This window comes from Panthera uncia, chromosome B1 (assembly GCF_023721935.1).
Source record: "Panthera uncia isolate 11264 chromosome B1, Puncia_PCG_1.0, whole genome shotgun sequence".
Taxonomy (NCBI): Eukaryota; Metazoa; Chordata; class Mammalia; order Carnivora; family Felidae; genus Panthera; species Panthera uncia.
Window position 1 is genome coordinate 56,448,520 of NC_064811.1, and position 16,833 is coordinate 56,465,352.

The 16,833-nt window shown below is 38.5% G+C and overlaps 1 protein-coding gene across 1 annotated transcript in view; it reads left to right on the forward strand.

Annotated features, from left to right (window-relative positions):
- Positions 1–16,833, forward strand: part of SLC4A4 (solute carrier family 4 member 4) — a 306,906-nt gene that overhangs the window by 278,833 nt on the left and 11,240 nt on the right. The window contains exons 19-21 of the mRNA XM_049630606.1: positions 5,815–5,993; positions 7,153–7,225; positions 15,450–15,518. Coding sequence (XP_049486563.1) covers positions 5,815–5,993; positions 7,153–7,225; positions 15,450–15,518 — 321 coding nt within the window. The remainder of the gene's footprint in view (positions 1–5,814; positions 5,994–7,152; positions 7,226–15,449; positions 15,519–16,833) is intronic.

Sequence of the window (16,833 nt, forward strand, 5' to 3'; positions counted from 1 at the left end):
GCTCATGACCTGAGCTGAAATCAAGAGGTGGATGCTTAACCGACTTTACCCAGGCACCCCATGAATGCTTATTAAATAACAGTTTTCCAAGCAAAGATATGAGCAAATGCAAAGGCCCCAGGGTAGAAAGAACCTTAGTATGTTGAAGAATGGGTAACAGACCAGTGTGACTGGAACATGGGGGAATTAGTGATTCATGATGAGGCCAAAGGGAGTAGGAACAGATCATGTAGAGCAAAGGTTCTCAAAGGTGATGGCTGTGCTGTGTACTGGCATCCACTAGATGCCAGTTTCACCCTTTCCTCCTAAGTTGTGACAAACAAAAATGTTTCTAGACATTGACAAGTGTTCCCCGGGGGGTAAAATCATTCCGGGAAGAAACACTGATATAGAACCTTATAAATGATTTTACTATGTTTTATTTTAAGTGGAAACAGGAAGCCACTGGAGAGTTTTGAGCAGGGAAGTACGGTATAATAATTGAAATTTTAAAGAGGAGCGTGGGTTGTGAGGGACAGGAGTCTCTCTATGAGGGGAATGGTTTGTGAGGGACAGGAGTGAAGCAGGGACTTCTATGATGGGAGTGGCATCGAGGACCAAGGATTGCTGAGTGATGAGAGGGAAGCAGGAGAATTTGAGCTGGACCTTGAAGAGAGAACGGATTTAACCAAATAGCAAGACTTAGAGTACCAGTTTGAAAAGTGTTGCAGAATGTGCAAGGCGCGTTTAAGGTATGATGAAGTTTCAGGACTCTTTGAGGGCTCCCATCATCGTATCAGATGCAAAGCCTCAGCATGGGGAGCCAGGTGCCTGTCGTGGCTGATAATCTGTCCTATCTGACTCGCTCATCTGCTACTGACCTTCCCTGCTCCCTCAACATTCCAGCCTGGATGAATGGCACCAGCACCGCACTTAAACACTGTCTCTAGCAGCATTAAGGATGGATGGGAGAGGTGCCAGAGAGGAGTGGTTAGGAGGCCTCTGTATAATCCAAGTAGGAGATTATGAAAATCTGCAAAAGGCAAGGGGTAAGAACAATTCACATGCTATTTTTGAAACATTTGTATATTTTGTACAGTACTATTTCTATTAAAAGTTTTCTATATTTCTTACAGTACTACTTCTACTAAAAGCTCCAATATTTGAGGGGTGCCTGGGTGGCTCAGTCGGTTAAGTGTCTGGCTCTTGATTTAGGCTCAGGCCATGATCTCATGGCTCATGTGATGGAGCCCCGTGTCAGGCTCTGCACTGGCAGCATGGAGCCTGCTTGGGAATCTCTCTCTCTCCCTCTCTCTCTGCCCTTCCCCTGCTCTCACTCTCAAAATAAATAAATAAACATTTAAAAAGTTCCAGTATTTTTATATTATTTTCATTCCATTCAAATCTAGTTATTCAGATACCTTTGGCTAAAAAAGACATCTTAGAATTGGCTTGTTGTCACATGGATAGGTTTGTTTTGCAGGAACAACTTCTCTAACAGAACCATTTGGGTTCTGGGTCTTTATGCCAATAGTTGGGGCACCATGAATTTTTTAGCATAGCTTTTAGCATTCTGGTCAACAGTTATGTCTCCAGTGTTTACTGTATGTAAGACGCTGTACTGGCTAGACATTGTAAGCCTCGAACATTAAAATTTGGCAGAATACATTGCTTTTTCCTCTTTGGTCTCTGTCTCCTTAAAATCTCTCCCACCTGTCCTATTACTTTAGTTGGACCTGTGTCATCTCGGACCTGGACTGTGCTGTCATGTCTGTATCTCTGCCTCCAATCTTGACCACTTCCAGTATGTCCTCTACAAAACAAGAGAGCCATCCTTCTAAACAGAAATCTGATCATATCACTTGCCTGCTTAAAAACTTCTAATGGTTTCACACTGCTCTTATGATAAGAATTCCAAAGTGTTAGCAAAACATCAACGTTTTTAACTTCTGTAGCCTTATTTCTTACCTCTCCCATCTCCTCCTCTGCACCAAATCTATTTCATTTTCTCAAAATGGCAGCTTATTTGTTTAGTTTTTTCTCCTGCTTCCCCATATCTTGCCACAGCTGATTATGGCTCACATTTTAGGACCCAGTTTAAATACCACCTCCTATGCAAAATGTCTTTGACTTTGGGCTTAGTACCCTTTCTGGATGCTCCCATAACACTCCAAGCTCACTCCAACTATAGAACATTGTAATATTGCAAATACCTCTTGATTTGTTCAGCTCTAGCACTACATTGTAAACCACTTGAGGGCAAAAATCGTATATTATCTGTGATTTTACTTCCAGGATCTAGCATAGTGTCATTGAATGAATTAATTAACATTCATTCATTTATCCAACAAACGTTTATCTAGCGTGTTTACTCTATGATGGGCACTGCACCAGATTCTGGGGTTTCAGTGGTCGTCAACAAAAACACACGTGGTCCCTGTCCTCACAGAGCTTCTGGTCCATGAGGATGATAGGTATTATTCAAATGATCATGCAAAATGTGACAATGCAAATGTGGCTAGTGCTGTGAAGGAGAGGTGATGGCTTTAAGAGTCTACAAGAGAGGGTGTGGCCCCCTTTAGGAACTGTGGTGGCTCTTACACTGAGGTTCAAGCATTAGTAGGAATTAGCTAAGTGAGGCTGGGTGGGAAGAGTATTCTATTCAAGCACAGGAATCGCTTTGTATGCATAGGCCTTACAAGAGAAAGTAGACTGACAAGAATGAAGGCCTGACATAATCCAGTGAGGCTACAGTGAGAGTGGGAGGGTTGAGGATGGAGAAGGAACCACACAGAGGCAGACCTGGCAGGGCCTTCAGGTCATGTTGATTATTTTCCCTTTCTCTTAAGAGTATCAAGAACTCTCAGCATGGTTGAGGGAAAGGAAGACTTTTTGAGGATAATTATGTCAAGGCACACAGTAATTATTATCTATAATTGTTTTCTCCCAGAACTTTTATTTATTTTGGTGGTTTTGCATAGCTTCCTTTGTATTCATTCTACTGTCTACAATCCCCATTTCACCCTCTTTGGTATTATGTGGTCCCTTTTTGTTAGTCTCCAGGACATCTAATTCAAACTTTTGTTTTTTTTCAAATAGAGCAAGAAAGCATAGCATTGGCTCATGGTAGCCTATGTGACTTTGTCTGCAACAACTACTCTTTTGACCCATTAATCTAGCCTTAGTTATTACAGTTTCCTTGATGCCAAGATTTGGGGATCCTCTCTGTTAATTACCATGTTGGTACCTCTAATATGGTTTTGAGTGATATAGTCTAAATAGGGCTTGAAACTATGTAATATTTCCAGCTGTTGTCCACCTCCCCTCCCCTCTCTGCCCAGGTGATTCACATTCCTGCCAATTAACAAATAATGTTTTAATTGTTTTGCTATGACTAATTAAGAGTCTATAGTTGCCATTCAGAAGAATGTATACATCCTATTTGTCATTCATTTTTTGGTAAATATTAATTGAGAATTGACTATGCATCATGAACTCTACTTAGGTATTCAGGATAGAGAGAATAGACATAGTCCAGGTCTTCCTGTTTCTTGCAGTCTAATGCCAAAGACAGCTAAATACACACATAATTTCAAAACAGTGTGAGGAGCGCTGTGGTAAAGGAAAGCATAAAATGAAGGGAACACAGAGGAGGAAATCTAACCTAACTAGACTTACCCATCTCACCTGGGCTAAGGCAGGAAAACTATAAAAAGTTAAAAGCTGGTTGAAGTCTTAAGGATGAGTAGGACTGCTTCAAGGTAAGAAGAAGGAAGAATAGGGGTTTTTCCAGGGAAAGGGTGCTATATGGGCAAAGACACAAATGCATTAGTACGTAAGACATATTGAAGGAATTGCATATGGTTGAAAGTGGCCATGGTATAGGAGCCAGGCCTATACCTGGGGAGAAGTGAAAGATGAGGCTGCAGACGTGAACAGAGGCCAGATCATGAATGGTCTATAGTTATGTCATAAGACACATCCACAAGCAGGAGTGAACAAATCCTATAGATTCCACCTTAAAGTATAGCCAGAATTCCAAAACTTCCTGCCTTCTTGACTCCTACCACTCTGGCTCTGGCCATCACAATTTCTTGCATGGATTATGATAGTCAACTCCTACCTGGTCTTACTTTCCTTGACTTTCTTTAGTCTGTCCTAACCCAGCAGCCATAGTGTTTAGAACATAAGCAAGTCATGTCATTCCTCCATGTAAAAACCTCCAGTGGAGTACCATCCTGCTCAGTGTACAAAGTCTCATAGTTCTACTTAGTACTTAGTACTTTTTAAGATACTGTCAGTTTATGTTGTTTATTGTTGTCTCAGAACAGAAGCACCTCGAATGTGGGAGCTTTTGTCTGTTTCATTCACAGATATTCCATTAACACGTAGAACTGTGCCTATAAATAAGTTGGTAGTCAGTATTTCTTCAAGGAATGGAATGACTGAGACCCAGATGTATTATGATCCTCACCTCATTAGTTATTGTTGAACAGGTTTATTTTAGCTCATCCCCACCCTTTGCTCTCCTTTCCCCTACCTTATCTCACTCCCAATTCAAACCATATGCTTTCAAACCATTTGTACCGAAATGAATTGGCTTTATGAGTATATATTAACCTTTGTCTCCCAAGGACACTTTGTTCATAGTCTTAACCTGGGCTAAGTCAATATATGTTCTTCTTTCTTGTGTCAGCTACCCTTGCCTGTGGTGAGTTCTTTGAGAACATGATTGGACCATGTTTGCAAGCCAGGGGTGAAATCTTGGCTTTTCGGTGAGAGGAGAGCAGTGTTCTGACTAACTGTAACAGGATCTGAATGATAACAGTCATCAGGTTCCTGGTATAAATCACATTCTCATTTTGTAAATCCAGCATCTCCGTTCCCTCAGACTGGTCGTACTCTGGCCCTTGGTGCTGCTGCTTCCATGCTGTGAAAATGGACTGCTCTATTTTCTCAGCCTCCATAGGGGTATTAGGCATTTGATTTCTTCATAAATAGAGCAGAGAAATATAACCGCAGAATAACACTGTGGACACATTTAACAATATTTAGTTAATGAGTAAAAGAGCTAGACCTTTTGTTACATCGTCTGCTCTTCCAGTCAGTAAATGTTATCATGACCATTGGGCAGTGTTTGAAATCAGCCTATTCTGATTAAGGCGGTATTCGTTACCTTAATGATAATGGTTCATAGGTTATTAAACAATTATTTTCATATACCATGAAAGGTGAGAAATAGTCATACATACCTTCTCAAGTTTGCTTTTAGATCTTTGGTCCTCATATTCTGAATACTGTCTAAATGAACAGCATATTGCTAAATGGTCAAAAACAGAAGGATTAGTGCCAGCCTTTAAGGTGCCTGTTGTGCTTATGTTAATAACAACAACCACTGCCACCACCACACCATCACCATTTTTTGAACTCCTACTATGCTAGAACTACTATCTTTTAAGTTTCTGTAAGATGCTTTGCCTCTGTTACTTCACTGAATGGTTCCAGTAACTCTTCAAGGTAGATATATAGCTCCAATTTTCTAATTACAAAATTGGACACAGAGAGGATAATTAGCAATAAGCAAATGATAAGTAAGCTGTGACCGCAGTAAAGTTAGAGGAGGTGTCTTGTGGCAGCTTTGTGTTTAATTGTGGGGGGGGGTGCGTAATGTGAGGAAGATAAAGTCGCCTTCCTTGGGGAGCTCACCTTGAGGTAGATATTTTTAGCAAGCAAAGAGAGTTGGGGTTATTTGGTAATCTTAATTCCCATCTGGAAATAGGATGAGATAGAAGCACGAGCATCTTCTCCATGTGGTTTTGTTACCTCTTTCTACAGAAAGGAGCTGGATATCACCTGGATCTCTTCTGGGTGGCCATCCTCATGGTGGTGTGCTCTTTCATGGCTCTTCCGTGGTATGTGGCTGCAACTGTCATTTCCATTGCTCACATTGACAGTTTGAAGATGGAGACCGAGACTTCTGCACCTGGAGAACAACCAAAGTTTCTAGGAGTGAGGTATGTTAAGTCAGAGGAAAATAGCTCTACAAAACTTACCATGCCACATCTATATGTCATTCAAAGGGAATGAGCAAAACTGGAGGAGAAAAGGCTGGTGATGATTAACTTATTCCTGTACTTGCTGTTCCAGAAAAGACTAAATTTCCATTAGAAAGAAAGTCTTCCATAATTTTTCGAGTTCACTTCTTACGTTACATATATTTCCTTTGATTAATGAAAGGCTAAACGACGCAACGTAAACTGCAAACAACCCATCCATTTTCTTGAACATGCAGCTCATTTTGGTGCTGTGGTACGTACTCTATTACAATCCTTTTTAAAGGTCAAACTCTAACTTTTCAGCTCTGTTGAGACGCCTCAAAACTCATGGGTCTGCTTATGATTTTTAAGATTCTGTTAAGGGAAAGGAACTCTGATTTTCCAGTTCATCTTCTGTCTCCATAAGCACTGAGAAACCTTGACCTCCAGCTGTTAAGTTTGGGTAGCCAGGAAGGGCTTGTATAAGACCTTTATCCTGTGTTGAATACTTTTTGCAGCAAACCCTGCTCCTAACTGCTTGGGTGAATAGCTCACAGGACAGAGCCATTGTTTCCCACGCCACAACAGTGGGTGATTCTTTCCTGGGGGCTGGGGGAAGGGGTGTTGGATGGGAATCCTATTTGTTAAAAAGTACTCTTGTGTTGTAGATTTGGAAATTAGACTGATGGGATTTATTGCACTTATGAAATTTCCCTGAGCTGTTTGTTAATTAGAATGTAGGACAATGTGATATCTGTCTCCCATGAAAGAAGGTGTAATTACACAACAGTACAAGTTGTTTAAAAAATAAGGGCTTCAAAGAGGCCAGTAATTGATGGACCAGGAGCAAGTGACTTTTTTTTAAATATATTTATTGTAAAAGAAGCAAAGGATTTAGAAGAATCACTTTTCTCTTGATGAATTCAAATCACATTATACAATAGTTAGAAGAAAATTTTGTAGTTCTGTTGAGCTTATATGCTGTACTTGAGATATTCATTTATATAAGATATCAACACCTTTGCTGTTTTAGTCAAACATTGGTTTGTTCATCGTGCAGTCTTTTTTGAAGGTGAAAAGACAAGAGCATGTTTATGAAAACAAGAAGTCAATTGGTAATCTTTTGATTTGGTTTCAGAGAACAAAGAGTCACTGGAACCCTCGTGTTTATTCTGACTGGTCTGTCAGTCTTTATGGCTCCCATCTTGAAGGTAAATATGTGAAATACTTGCCTCTTCCAGATAATTGGATATGTGTAGAGTAGAATTCCTCATCTGCAAGATTCTCATCAGTTCTGTGACACACTGAAGCAGAGGTCAGGTAGAATGAGGACTTTAAAAACTTATTTTGATGTTCTTCTCACTCCTTCTATTATTATTATTATTATTATTATTATTATTATTGTAGTTATTTGGTTGAACTGTATTAAGTTACCAATACCCAAGCTTTTTGACCTATGTAAATGGCAGTTCCATACAGGTCAATCTAACTGATCTCCCCTCCTCACTATGTTTCTTGCTCTCCTTATATCCTTTCTTCCCATCACTTTCCATCTACTTGTTCCTAAATCCTGCCTCCAGTCCCCCCATATGCACACAGACTAGACTCCTGGATAACATGAATTATCATTTTGTAACTTTTCTCCTATTCTTAATTATTGCTGACAGTATTTAATTATTGCCTAGGAGAATAGAGTAAAATTATGATTTATGACTAGAAAACTTTAGAAATGAACTTTTAAAGAAGAAAAATGATATGGTAGATTATTTAGAAAGTTAGGAATCAAATATATAGGTTTGACTGATGGGGTGAATATCTACAAAAATAGATGAATATGAGCTATATGGGAAAACCTATTTAAAAGAAATAGGGTGAAAAGAGAAGGTGTAGCTGTCATGAAGCTTCCATTTGTGTGTGTGTGTGTGTGTGTGTGTGTGTGTGTGTGATGTAAGCATTTTATTCTTTTTTTTTCTATTAACAATAGTGGCTAATTATTGATAATTTTTACTTTAGGCTTTGCATCACAGTACAAAGCATGCAAATTACCTATATACCTAGAAGCTATAAACAACCACTGTTGATATATCCTTCCAGATTTTTCTCTGAAAATTTTTGTTTATTTTTTTTGAAGTTTATTCATTTATTGAGAGAGAGAGAGAGAGAAAGAGAGAGAGAGAGAGAGCGCACACATGCAAGTGGGGCAGGGGCAGACAAAGAGAGAGAGAAAGAGAGAGAGAACCTCAAGCAGGCTCTGCACCATCGGCACAGAGCCTGATGCAGGGCTTGAACTCACAAATCGCAAGGTCATGATTGAGCTGAAGTCAGGCGCTTGACTGACTGAGCCACCCATGTGCCCGCATTTTGTGTTTATTTTTAAACAATTCTAATTTTTAAGATTTTTTAAATGCTTGTTTAATTACACAAGTTATGGAGCAGTACATTCTTATAGAGAATTCAAACAATATAGAAGTATAGAGACCAAAAGGCAAAAGCCCTCCTTTTCTCTCAAGTTGACACATCTATAAGTCAGTTGCCATTGAGATGAATTTAAGGAAAGTGGAACTATAATTTCTTAACCTATAGCTTAGACCAGCTTTGCCCTCAGGGTATTTAGATTAATGCATACCTTATGTACAAAATACTTGGTAAGTAGTTAAAAGATATAAATATTCATCTCTTGTCCTTGGTTTCCACAATGTCAGCTAACTGATTTAACTGATTTCTGACTAGAATCATGAAGGAATATATATTTCACATAACACATGGGAAAGTAAAATAAAAAATAACCTCAAAGTTGTTTCTGGTTACATATGGAGGACTCTACAGGTCAGGGTGCTGGGTGGCTCAGTCGGTTAAGTGTTCAACTCTTGATACTGTCTCAGGTCATGATCTCATGGTTTGTGAGTTCAATCCCTGCATTGGGCTCTGCGCTGACAATTCAGTCTGCTTGGTATTCTCTCTCTCTTCCTTTCCTCTCTGCCCCATCTCCAACTCGTGTGTGTTCTCTCTCTCTCTCTCTTTCAAAATAATAGACTTAAAAAAAAAAGAGAGTACAGGTCTTACATTCTACAGGGACAGAGAGAAATCTATTACCACTTTTGCCAGTGCAAACCAAGTTGTGGGGTTGGTTTGAAGTTGTGAGTTTCACAGCATCAAATCCACTACCAAAAGGCTTTTTGTTCCATTGTTGCCCCTTAGCTACCACCAGCACATCAACTGGTGGAAAGTGTAATGACAGCTTTTTACCACAGAGGCAATGGAACCTCTTTTTGGACAGATCCATTTTTAGAGAGGTCATTGCAGGCAATTGTGATCTCATGTTGTGGGAGGATCTACTAAGAATGAATTTGCCCCTGGGTTTCCTAACGGTGGACTTACACAACACAACTGCAGATTTTTCTTTTTTAATAGGGTCTCTTAGTTACTAGTAGAGGATAAATAGAAATCTTTCCATCAGTTCAAATGTACCTGTCAGTCCCCACCCATTTTTTCTTTTCTTTTTATATCATTTCTTTTCATTAATACAGTATAAAATCCTAACTCAAAAAGTCAGATGTGTTTAAAGGCTTTTTTTTTTATTACAGCAAATGGGCTTTAATCTTGGAGAATCTGTCAGCTGAGTAATCATGTACGATCCCAAAGGGACACAGAGAACAGATACTGTATAAATTGCTATTTTTAGGAAGAGATGCAAGACATTTTCAACAACGCCTCTTCCTGACTATTTTCTAACCCTGCACCCAAATATGGCTGCAGAGGAGTTAAAGCTGAAAGCCCTTTTGTTCTTTATTTTACGATGAATCTTTTTGCCCTGATATGCAAAGCATCTTAGTATCTGCAGGAGCAGATTAGAATGCAGAGAAAGGAGAAAGAGAGGTACAAGGGATCAATGAGCATGAGTTCCTTTTGACCTTCCTTAAGCTCACCCTTGTTCAGCTGCTAATGTTCATAATCATGGCTATTCCCACCTGGCAACTCTGAGTCCATGCAAAGAGTCATTGTAGGAATCAGCAAGAAAGGTAGTTTAGTGAACATTTTTATTAGGCAAGGTTTTGCCCAAAATGTGGGAAATGAAATTATTTTGTTAATACAGTTTCCAACATATTGTGGGTAACCTCAATTTGAAACGAACAAGAATAAAGCAGTCCAGCATTGACAATTGTGATTCCTTAACTTCAGTAAGTAGAACTATTCTTTACTTCAGGAATCACATCAGCTGATTTCAGATCATGTGCCCTTCTTACCGTTGAAATTTGGTGGGTTATAAGCATCCACTACAGAATTGTTGGTAGCTCATGTGAAAAGTCAATACAAGAACAAGCGGATGTTGAGGGTACAGTTTAACTAGAACCTAAGTTATGACTAAGTAAAAGTCAGGATTAACCATTAACCTCAGAATTCACACAGAAAGGGGTATCAGCGGTTACTTTGGAGGAGGGAACCTTTCTCCTCCACCATTTGACTAATGTGTGTTTTAAAGGAACAAGTGACAACTTTAGAGAATGGTTTTACTTAAGAGTCTGCCTTTGAAAGGCAGATCAAATGAACAGGATCAAGAAAAAATATGTGGCTTTTGCTTTTTAAAATGACATGGCTCAACACCTTCCCTGCTCAGTTCCCTGCATCCCCACAGGCTTAGCGGCCTCAGATGATGTAAGTAATTTTCTCCCTGCATTAAGCAGGGTGGGTAGTTGTTGCCTGAGCCTACTTATGCAGGCTTACTTTGAACATGAAATTTGTGACCTCTGTCTTGATCTCTTTGCTGAAGTCTGTCTTTTTACATGGAAGAGTGTAAGGAATCATAGCGTATTAGCTTTAAGTTCATGAGGATACCCCGTGACCTTAGCTAGCTGCAGTCATACGTGCCTCAAATCCCACCACCGATTCAGTACAGAACTGTGGGGAAGCAGGAAGAACTGGCTTCCCAGACCGGTTAAACAGTTTAGATCTGTGTCTCTGCAGCAGAAACACTGCCTGTTAAGCTAGTGTTCTGTATGGGGAAACTGGGGGAGACCACAGAGCAGCAAAAAAAGATGAAAGACAGTTCCTAGAGCTTTCTTTTCTCATTCTTTTGGCAAGCTTAAAGAAATAAAGATCAAGTAAAGTTCACTGCTACTTCTGTTGCCTTTGCTTGAATTAGTTCATTTTTAACATGAGGCGTAGCCAAAATTTGTCTTTGAGATTTGTTTAGGGTTCTAAAATGTAGAGGCTAGCGTTTAATTTGTATCTGGCAAGCATTTGTCGAGCTCCTACAATATGCCACACATTGTGCTCAGTAACAGGGAAACGAGGAGAGGGGATAGTGAGGACGAGGAAGATGATGGTGGTAATAGCCGCTTACATTTACTGAGGTTGGCATTGGACCAAGAGCTCTGCACTGATTTTTTTTTTATTTAGTTCTCCAATAAAACCTATGAAAAATGTACATATAATTGCATCCATCTTACAGATAAAAAAATATATATAAATAACTTGCCAAATCACAAGGTTCTTAAATGGTAGAGCCAAGATTTGAACTCAGGCAGTTCTGACTCCAAAGCCTGATCTCATAACCATCATGGTTTATTGCCTTTTAAAATAAAACGGTATTGCCCTCAGAGAACTCATTTACTTTCATTTCCCATGAGTTGATCTTCCCCAGCTTCTTTGATCCAATTTCCAGTTCTCTTATGTAGAGAGAAATGTGACATTTTCACAAACTTCATCATAAGTCACTCCATGGCTTCTTCAATGACTAGGGACCAGATTGCAAGGCGGCACCTTCCTTATGGTCCCAGATTTTTAAAGCTGAAGGGCATTAGGATGTTATTTTCATAACGTATTCCTGAAGACAGTCACTATAGTTGAAAGAACAACATTGCAGAGCTTATATAAAACCGAGGCTTCAAGTCTGACCTTTGCAGCCATCCTTCTGGCCTATGCTGCTGCCCTACCCCCACTACAGAGGACCAGAGGGGGCTAGGCTGGGCAGTTGCTAGTGATGGTTCTGATGCAAATAATGACATCAATACCACATTTATCATTTCTTGGGTGTCTGTTATGAGCCAGGCCCTGAACTAGGTATTATGTAATCTTTATCATAACCACTGTATAGATGAGAATACTGGAAATAGAAGGGGACAGTTTTCTCTGAGTTCCACAATGGGTAGAGCCAGAATTGGAACCCAGGTCTGTCTAACTTCTATGCTTTCATGTTCTCAATCAGTACCTCATTCTAAGTTTTACACATACACACACATACACACATACACATACAAAATGACTATTATTCTGCTGGGAGGCTTCACTCCTCTACTGAATTCTGTACTGTGGACAACCCACTACCATCTACCTTTCTTATTAAATTTACCCTTTCACATTTTTTCTTATGGGAATATTCTAACACTATCAGAAAATCAAAGAGAGGGCTAAGTAAAAAAGAGTGCAACTACATTCACTAGGATTTTAAAAATTTGGGGATGTAGTCTGAGTATGTGGAATCTTCATTGACTTCAATTTAATTTTTCTATCTGGTTGTAGGATCAAGCATTTAACTTTTTCATTTTTAATGTTTATTAAAGGCATTATAATATTTATTTACAATAAAGCCTTTTGGTTTTCTGGGTACATTTGTATAATTTTGTTTGCATAATTTTATCACTTGGCATTTCTTGAAGTGCCTGTGAATCTAGTATTTCTTGTGTCTTTTGAGTTTTTATTTCTCCTGTCTTGCTATATAAAAATGTCTACCTGCTACTGCTATGTATATTATACCAGTTTAACTTAAAATGGGATCACATCTTTTTAAAACATTCTTTTTTTTCTTCCTTTGGGAAATTTCTGTTGTGATGCATTTTTAAGGATTGACCTTTGGATATGACTCATGAACCAAATCCAAAACAAAACAAAACAAAACAAAACAAAACACCAAAATCCTCTAACCCAGTAATTCTGTCAGGTTTCATCAAGATTTCCAAACTGAAAGATTTTTATTAAGACACACTGCACTATCTTAAAGAAAATGGTCAATTTTGTAAGACATCTGTATCACATTAAAGATGACCCCAAAATTGAATCAATAGCCTTCCTTATATGTGCTATTTCCTTTTCACCAAAGAATATTTTTTTAAAAAACATCATCATGGGGCACCTGGGTGGCTCAGTTGGTTGAGCGTCCAACTCTTGATTTCATCGCAGGTCATGATCCCAGAGTTGTGGGACTGAGGCTCACATCAGCATGGAGCCTTCTTGAGATTCCTTCTCTCCCTCTGCCCCTCTCCTCAACTTGTTCACTCTTTCGCTCTCTGAAAAGAAAGACAGAGAGAGGGAGTCTGTTTCTTGGCGGGGGTGGACAAAAAAAAACCCATCATCATATGTAAGGCTGTTATCCTACCCATACCCCATTCTGAGTTAATGGTACCTTCTGATTTTATTTTATGGTAGATTTGGTGAAATCTATCATAAATTCAGAGAGAATGGACCCCAACACCATAGCACAACTTTCCACCACTCTGGTGCTAGAACTGTAATAGAGAAAATATTTGGCTAAACTTAGGGGAGGGGTGGAGATAAGGCTCAATATCACCTTTGTGATTACTTTCTTTCAAGCCACAAAAAACACTTCACCCAGATTAAAAAGTAACTACTGCAGGATTTCTAACTAGTTGCCCAACTGTAAAAGAACTATACTTCTCTTTTCCCCTTCTACCTTTCTTTCCTTCCCAAGGTATTAGAAATGAGATAACAGGAAAGGAATCATCATATATTAAAGGAAAATGGGAGTGCCCTTGCCTGCAAAAGACATTTTAAAAAGTTTAAAAATGAGTGAAAGCTATGAAATGGTTTCTTTGTTAGTTACTTTTTGGTCAGTTCGTACAGAGGAATGGAAATGTGCACATTCTAAAGCAAACAAGGCACATGTCAGACCTCAAGTGCTTGAATGTGACGTGCTCACCTCTTTGTGGTGACTGTTAGGTATTACAGCACACGTGGCTTCCCTACCACTCCGGCCGCCCCTCCCACCCCTTCAGCATTTAGTGTCATTTTTTTCTGAGATCAAGATCAGATTAGCTATGTTACAATTATTAGTTTTTTTTTCTAGAAGAATCATGTGATATTCTGTGTAAATAAATATATGTATTACATATAAATTTAGTAATTCCTATAGCTAGCCAATAACAATTGGAGATGATAATGACATATTTTGAGTATACTAATTCCCCAGTAGGGGTCAAAACTACAAAACTGTTCCATTTTATTTATTTGTTTATTTATTTGTTTGTTTGTTTGTTTGTTTATTTAATGTTTACTTATTTAAAGAAAGAGACAGTGCATATACATGGGGGGAGGGGCAGAGAATCTTCTTGCTCAGTGTGGAACCCGACACAGGGTCTGTCTCGGGACCCTGAGATCATGACCTGATCAAGAGCTGCTTAACTGACTAAGCCACCCAGGTGCCCCAGATACAGAACTGTTTTAGGTAATTACAAGGAGAGGCTGGTAGAAATTGTGCTTCATTTAATACATGTAATAGTTCTTTAAAAATTACTCTGAAGTCATACTGTTTTCTGGCTACAATAGCCTCCTTTATGTAGAATTGGTAAGATGGGACTTAATTGATTGTGGTTTTTGAAAACTGAAATTACTTGCACTTCTTTTCAGAATCCAAGCTTGAGAACCTTTTGTTGTTTAAATAGAAGACTTCCCAGAAACAGAATCATCCTTGTTTCCACAGTACTCAGGACATTTCAAAGGTCTAGGAATAGATAAAACTGAGGGAAGATGGCTTTGCAACTTCCCATTGCTAAAATACTTTGTATTAGTACAAAAGACTCTTGCTAATTACTGCATTAAAATTATTAATTCACTTTTTAAAGATGTGTATTACTACATGTGTGTAATGAGTTGCTTCTGTATGCTCAATGCTCCTTTTAAGCAGTGTTCTCATTATTTAGTCCTCTTAATATTCCTTAGAGAAAGAAAGGGGACAGCCACTTCATGCTTGGTTCATTGAGAGAGGCATTTACACACCAAGCCAATAGATCATTTGGCAAAAATTATTAAGGAAAAAATCAACAGGCTGTTGGAAAGGAACTTGGTCTCAGGAGCTAAGCAACCGTCTGCTTCTCTTTCTACCTCACAGTCCATGCAAACATCTGGTTTACATAATCTTTCCTTTTAAGGGGAAAGGAAAACAAACCTTTTTTTCCCATTAAAAAAATTATTTTTTGAGGTCATGCATGCTCATTGTTTAAAAAAATGCAAACAGGATCAAATGAAAGTTGAAAGTCTCCCTCCATTTATTTCTAGCACAGAGTTTAGAAGTTTATCATGATGAGTATTATTATGTCCTATCTTTTAGTTTCAGATTTGGCTTTTTTTTAAACTATACTTCTTCATTATTGTTTTTATTATTGTTGTTTTTAACCTCTCTCTGACTTTTTTTTTTCTTTCTAGTTTATTCCCATGCCTGTACTGTATGGCGTGTTCCTTTATATGGGGGTAGCATCCCTTAATGGTGTACAGGTAAGTTTTCTATAGCAATCTAAGTATAGTTGTATTTTTTCCAGTAGTAATAGTAGTCCAGTAACAGATCTTTGAGGAAAAGTGCTACTCATTAACTGCTGAGTTTTTTAAATGCATATATTTACAGAAAACAAACTGGTGGTTGCCAGAGGGGAGGTAGGTCGGGGGATGGGTAAATTCGAGAAAGGGAATTACCAGTACACTTATCATGATGAGCATGGAGTAATGTACAGAATTGTTGAATCGTTATATTGTACACCAAAAATAATAGAACACTGCGTGTTAAAGAAAGAAAATGCATTCGTTTGCTACTTTCTCTGCCAAACACCTGCTTTTTATTTGAGTTAATTAACAAAATTAATTTGTGTTAACAAATGTTATCATACATACCCATTCTTGAAATAAGCTGTTACAGGTCATTTCACTAGGAAAGTGAGAGAGGACCTAGGATCACCTTCCTCCCTCCCTTCTGTCCTTCCTCTTCTCCTGCCTTCATCTCCAGAAAGAAATCTAACCCTTCCAGTGTGCTCTTCAAGATCCTATTTATCTCTTCGCCTTTAAACTATTCTAAGAACAGGCTGTTATTTGATTTACTTTTCATATGACTGTGATCAGTGATCAAAAGTTTTGAACCAATAAAAGAATAAAGTCAATGTGGTTTAGTGCTACTTTTGTCCAAAACTTCAGCTATCCACAATTTGGGTAAAACTGGCCCCCTTTAAAAAAAAAAATCATTAGGAGGAACTTTGTAAGGGACTTTGTCTTTCAATTGAGGTTTAATTTAATTGGCACCAGGAAACTGGAAGTACTTCTGCTGTTTTCTGGCACCTTGTTAATTGTAGCCTTATTTAGCACTTACTAATGTTTTAATGGGAAAAGACGGCATGTTCTGTGAACATCATAAGAATTCATTTAAACCCCCTCATAGTAGTCCTTGCTTTCATTTATTGAATTTAGATTAATTTGGTTTTAGAGTCAGATAGAACTGGGCAGGTGGCCAGACCCCCAAAAGCAGACAAGGCTATTTTATTTTCCCTTCTTTAGGTCCCATTAGGATATTTGTCACAAAATACAAGGTGGTTCTTCATAGATTGGACTAGATGAATGTGAATGGGGGGTTTACTTGTGCCTGTGAAACTTCAGACAAGTACAGATATATAAAAAATACTTTATTTTTACCTGGCATTGTAAAAATATTCTTTTTTTCCCTCAATGGAAAAATATAAAACTAATAATGGCCCCCAAACTAATAGTTCTTTTTCTTTTCTCTTTCTTTCTTTCTTTCTTTCTTTCTTTCTTTCTTTCTTTCTTTCTT